Source organism: Leptopilina heterotoma, unplaced genomic scaffold, assembly GCF_015476425.1.
Source record: "Leptopilina heterotoma isolate Lh14 unplaced genomic scaffold, ASM1547642v1 Lhet_802, whole genome shotgun sequence".
In the NCBI taxonomy this organism is placed as follows: domain Eukaryota; kingdom Metazoa; phylum Arthropoda; class Insecta; order Hymenoptera; family Figitidae; genus Leptopilina; species Leptopilina heterotoma.
Window position 1 is genome coordinate 239,658 of NW_025111182.1, and position 5,876 is coordinate 245,533.

At 37.2% G+C, this 5,876-nt stretch overlaps 2 protein-coding genes across 2 annotated transcripts; both read left to right on the forward strand.

Moving 5' to 3' along the window:
- Positions 1–205: 205 nt before the first annotated feature.
- Positions 206–2,446, forward strand: LOC122511131. The gene has a single exon (XM_043626196.1). The coding sequence runs from the start codon at positions 206–208 to the stop codon at positions 2,444–2,446; it is 2,241 nt and encodes a 746-aa protein (XP_043482131.1).
- A 168-nt stretch (positions 2,447–2,614) lies between these two features.
- LOC122511132 lies at positions 2,615–4,072 on the forward strand. Its single transcript, XM_043626197.1, has one exon. It carries the CDS (start codon positions 2,615–2,617, stop codon positions 4,070–4,072), a length of 1,458 nt encoding a protein of 485 aa, XP_043482132.1.
- The last annotated feature ends 1,804 nt before the right edge of the window (positions 4,073–5,876 follow it).

The window sequence follows — 5,876 nt, forward strand, 5'->3', positions numbered from 1 at the left end:
GTTGCATTTCTTTTCCAATCCTTCTTCACAAAAACCGGATGAAAATAATTTGTCTTCCACTTCATCTTATCCAAGTGGCTCTAATTTAAATCCTTCCGCATCTGATTTTCCACCTTCTTCCACTTCTACTCATTGTAGCGCTAATATGGCGGGTGAATTTTCAGAAAATAGATGACTAAATGAACAGGTGCTTCTAGCAACAGCTATGGTTTATGTGGAATCAACTGATGGATCCAAACATCTCGCTAGAGCCTTACTTGATCAAGGAGCACAAATGTCATTCATATCGGAAGCCTTGTCTCGCCAACTACATTTCAAAAGAAGCCAAATTAACCTACAGGTTACCGGTATAGGAAGCTCAAAGCCTCTCATGGTCAAAGGATTGGTAACATTTAAGATTTTCTCATATCACAATCCTTATATCAGTTTTAATGTTCACGCGGTTGTATTAAATAAGCTTACTACATATGTACCTGTTACAGATTCATCGATAACAAAATGTTCTCACATAAAAGGTTTAAATTTAGCCGATCCGATGGTACACAAGCGATTATCGCTCGATATTATTTTGGGAGCAGAAATCTATTCTCAGATAATTGAATCGGGATTAATTAAGGGTCCTTTTGGTGCTCCTATCGCGCAAAAAACATCATTGGGTTGGATTCTTACGGGAACTATTTTGAAAGAATTATCTACGAACAGTGTTTCGTTAATAGGTTTACAATGCAAATTTGACGAAGATTTGTATGAACTTTGGCGCCGCTATGTACTGATTGAGGATATACCTCCTAAAATATGTAAATTTACTTTAGAGGACGATAAATGCGATGATTTCTTTTGTCGAACGTATCAACGAGAGTCGGAAGGTCGTTACATGGTTCGTCTTCCTTTTAAAGAACCCAATCCTGATTTGGGAGATTCTCGCACTATCGCGTATAAATTGTTTATGATTCTTGAAAAACGTTTCGAGAAAAATTTGTCTTTTAAAGAGAGTTATGTTAAATGTATCGAAGAATATATCAGCTTGGGCGAAATGAGCGAAATTACGGATTTGAATGAATTAAATTCAGAAAAAGGTTATTTTCTGCCACATCACGGTATTACCAGGGAAATAAGTACTAGCACGAAATTTCGGGTTGTTTTTAACGCTTCTCAGATAACTAATCTAGGCGTTTCTTTAAATGGTCTTCTTTGCTTGGGTCCTAAACTTCAAAACGATATTAGCAAGATTCTTCTTCGGTGGAGGATGTATCCGTTAGTGTTTATTGCCGATATTGAAAAAATGTTTCGTCGCGTGTGGATTCATCCAGAAGATCGAACTTACCAAAAAATCTTATGGAGAAAAAGTCCAGAAGACGAATTAAAAACTTATTCTCTCAACACAGTCACTTTTGGTTTCGCTTCTTCCCCGTATCTTGTTCTTCGAACGCTTCTTCAATTGAAAATTGATGAGGGTGATCGATTCCCCCTCACAGAGGATGTGATTGAGAAGGAAACTTATGTCGACGATGTGCTTTCGGGTGAATTTGAGGTTGAGACAGCCATCGATAAGGTTCATGAAGTGGATTCACTCTTCAGGGCGGGTGGCTTTGTTCTTAAAAAATGGATCTCAAATAATCCAGAGATTTTAAAATACATTCCAGAAGATTGTAAAGCTACCACCTCAGTTTGGGAGCCTGAATCCGAAATTTGCTATAGACCTCTTGGTATAATGTGGTCCCCGATGACGGACTGTTTTCAGATTCGAGTGCAATTTCCGCACGATTCGAAACTTCCTACCAAACGATCTGTACTTTCAGATGTGGCTCGAATTTTCGATCCTCTCGGTTGGTTGTCACCAGTAACCATAAAATCAAAGATTTTTCTACAAGAGTTGTGGAAACTCAAACTCGAATGGGATGACGAGTTGACTGATAGTTTGTTGAAGTTATGGTCTCTACATAGAGCAGAGCTTTCTACTTTATATGATATTAGAATCCCGCGATATTTGAAATATTCCAAAGACGTAATCGACTGTGAACTACATGGGTTTGGAGACGCTTCGGAAAAGGCTATAGGAGCGGTAATCTATTTACGCTTATTATTTCGGGATGATTCTATTTCTGTTTCTTTGCTCACTGCAAAAACTAAGGTCGCTAAATTAAAAGAAGTTTCCATTCCTAGGCTGGAACTTTGTGCTGCCGTATTACTTGTTCGGCTAATGTTGCATGTGACTTCAACCTTTGATTCTTTTTCCAAAGTGATACATCACTTTTGGACGGATTCCAAAAATACTCTTTTTTGGATCCAAAGTCATCCAAGCAGGTGGAATACCTTCATTTCTAACCGAGTTACTGAAATTCAAACCTCTTTTCCAACTGGTTATTGGCATCATGTATCAGGAATCGATAATCCGGCAGATTGCGCTTCTCGAGGAATAACTACGTCGTCCTTGAAAGATCATTAGCTTTGGTGGAGTGGTCCAGCTTGGTTGGCCCAGCCTTGTTCTTCGTGGTCTATTTCAGATGACCTTACTGTAGATGATCCTCATCTGGAAGAAAAATTTGTTAAAACGATCAATGCCGCAACGGAAAACTTACCTTGGGAATTTTTGAGTCGGTATTCCTCTCTGACTATGTTGATTCGAGTGACCGCGATTCTTCTTTTTTTCATCAAACGAGTGAAAGGAGTTTCAAAGGATCTATATCCTTTCTCTTCTGCATCAGCACTTCAAGAAGCTCGTGAACGTTTAATCGCGAATGTACAATCGCATCATTTTTCTCAGGAAATTGCCGATTTGCATGGGCGGAATAGGGTATCGTCATCGAGTTGCCTCGTGTCTTTGTCTCCTTTCTTAGATAACAACGGATTGTTAAGACTGGGAGGTAGATTGAAGCATGCTGATCTGGATTTTAATGAAAGGTGTCCTATTATTATGCCATTTGATTCACCTTTGACTTCTCTTATAGTCTTAAACGGACATCATTTTATGCTGCACGGAGGAACCCAATTAACTCTCTCTTATTTGCGAAGGACATATTGGATCCTTAAGGGACGAATGGCGGTAAAAAAGGTCCTTAGTCGTTGTGTCATTTGCGCTCGTTTTCGTGCAAAGACCTGTTCTCAATTGATGAGTCCCCTGCCTGCTCAACGTGTCACTCAACCTTCTCGCCCTTTCGCAGTATCTGGTGTGGATTATGCTGGTCCTGTGTGGATTCGAACTTCTAAAGGTCGTGGCATTAGGGCCTCTAAAGGATACCTTGTAATTTTCGTTTGCTTTGCCACAAAGTCCGTACATTTGGAAGTCTGTTCTGATTACACTTCAGAAGGTTTCATCGCTGCTTATAAGAGATTCTCATCCAGAAGAGGTGTTTGTAGTTTGCTTCATAGTGATTGCGGTACGAATTTCGTTGGGGCTGATCGAGAGCTTCGTGAGCTATTTAGGGAATCTTCTTCTGTGTCTTTCGAAATATCTCGATACTTGGCAAGCAATGGAACTACATGGCGATTTAACCCCCCAGCTGCACCTCACTTTGGAGGATTGTGGGAGGCTGCAGTTCGCTCGGTAAAACACCATCTTCGACGTGTTATAGGAGAAATGACTCTTACTTTCGAGGAATTGTCTACTTTTCTCTGCGAGGTTGAGGCCTGTCTCAACTCCCGTCCGCTTCAAGCCTTATCTGACGAACCTAATGATCTGACTCCTCTTACCCCAAGTCATTTTTTGATTGGTTCTACGATTTATACCATTCCTGAACCCTCATATTTTGAACACAAACTGAACTCTCTAAATCGTTGGAGGTTGCTTTCGAAAATGAAGTCCGATTTTTGGTCGAGATGGTCTTCCGAGTATCTTCACGCTCTTCAAACTCGTCCGAAATGGCACTTTGTTCGGTCCCCTGTTAAAATTAATGATTTGGTGGTGATTAAAAACGAGAATCTTCCCCCTTCTAAGTGGGCTTTAGGTAGGGTTACAAAAGTACACGCCGGTAGGGATGGTCTTGTTCGAACCGCTACGTTGAAAACCGCGTCAGGAATGTTGACCCGACCCGTCGTCAAATTATGTATTTTACCGATTTGTGATAATTTGTAAATCTTCGAATTATTCTACGATCATTCGTGTTATACACGAAGGCGGGTGGAATGTTTAAGTTTGAATTGATTTTCTCTTGTGTGTCGCTCTGTATGCATGTATGAGTAGCCGTGAACGCTATCTCTGTCTTCGATACTGTCTTCCTTTTCTCTTTTAAGTGGACTGAGTAGCTTAGGGGGGGACTGGAAATTCAGTGTCGAAATGTACGAGACAGGCGATAGTCGTTATATGTCTCGTATGTGTATTTTATATTGTATGTTATCTAATTTTTAATCATTATCTGAGAAAAAAAAATCATTTCTGAGAAATTTCAAGTTAATAAACGCGTTATATTTGTAAACTTATTTAGTGACTCTGAAGACTTATTTATAACAATGTTTTAATGCCTAAACAAAATTTCTATCCTTTAACCTAAAAATGTTCTATACACTAGGCAATAGTCCTTTTTTGAAAATTTTGTTTTTTTAACATTTAGCCCCATGATGTGGCTAAATGTTAAATTCTATTTCTAGCCTGCTAAAACTATACTTTCTAATAGGTGTTAAGTAGTAGGTAAGTTAAAGTATACCTAAAACAAGTAATTTATAATTTGTAAACATTAATTTATAAACATCTGTGTCCTAGAACAGTTATAGAGTTAATAAATTAAAATTTCAAAATAAAAAAAAAATTTTGGATTTATTTCACGTGAATGGTCTGCTTTTTTTACCAAGTAGTTGCCTAATGTCAAATAAATAATTTTTAAACATAAAAACACGAAAAATTTAAAAAAACATGGGGAAAATGCACCTAACATTTAGCCCCAGGGTGCGTTTTTAGCTTTAACAACAAATATACCAAATCAGACTAAAAATATTTAGCAAATTCCTTAAGGTACTTCTTCAGGGGAACAAAAAAAGGACCCAAATAAATTGTGATAAGGGCAGTTCCATACGAAAAGCAAATGGTGGATCACCGATTTTTCTTAAAGTTTGTAATTTAGTTATTTAGTACTTGGGGTACTAAATAACTGTGCCAAACAGTTTTGCAAAAAAAAATTTTTTTGCAAGATATTTAGATTTGAAAAATTGGAAACTGAAAAAAATGACTTTTTTTGAGAATTTTTATTTCAAAAACTATTGATTCTACAAGAATTTTGAGAAAATAAATTTTTATATAAGTGGTTAAAATAATATAATATAAGTGGTTAAATTTTTAAAGAAGTGATTTTTGATGTTTTTGAGAAAAAATTTTTTTAAGTTTGCGCTACGTGTTTTTGTGTGTTGCGCTAACTAAGCAGCGCCTATATCAGTGTATTTTAAAAGATATGACAAAATGTGTTGGTCTTTTTAAAAAATGACTGTCATTCCCGGTTGTGGGCACCTTTATGTTAAGGAGGCTCTACCATCTGACAATGATGTGGACTACTGTCTCATCTATCTAAACTTTCTGCCAAGGAAACTGACAGCCGCAAACTCCATTAAATGCGATGAATATAGTCGTTCAGTGCATTCGAAGTGCGTTATGTTATGCGTACTAGCTACTTCACATGCAAGCATTATGCTTTTGTTAGCAATGAGCATAGTGTGAAAACGTGTCATCATTTTTGTTCTTCATCCCGGCAAAGTCTCTTAAAATAAAGAAACTTTCATTTCTTCTTTATTTGTTTTGGTTTCCTTTAATATTTTTTCATTTTTAGCGGATTTTTCAAGGGTGCTCACAACCGGGTACAAAAATTTTTTTGTCAAAAAATTTCCATTTCACTAAATTTCTAATAAAACTTTTTTATTTAAAGGAATCAATTTAATTTCTTTACTGACAGTCA

Bases quoted from the DNA above. Each gene is read 5' to 3' on its own strand.
- LOC122511131 (XM_043626196.1), top strand. From the start codon at position 206: ATGGTTTATGTGGAATCAACTGATGGATCCAAACATCTCGCTAGAGCC.
- LOC122511132 (XM_043626197.1), top strand. From the start codon at position 2,615: ATGTTGATTCGAGTGACCGCGATTCTTCTTTTTTTCATCAAACGAGTG.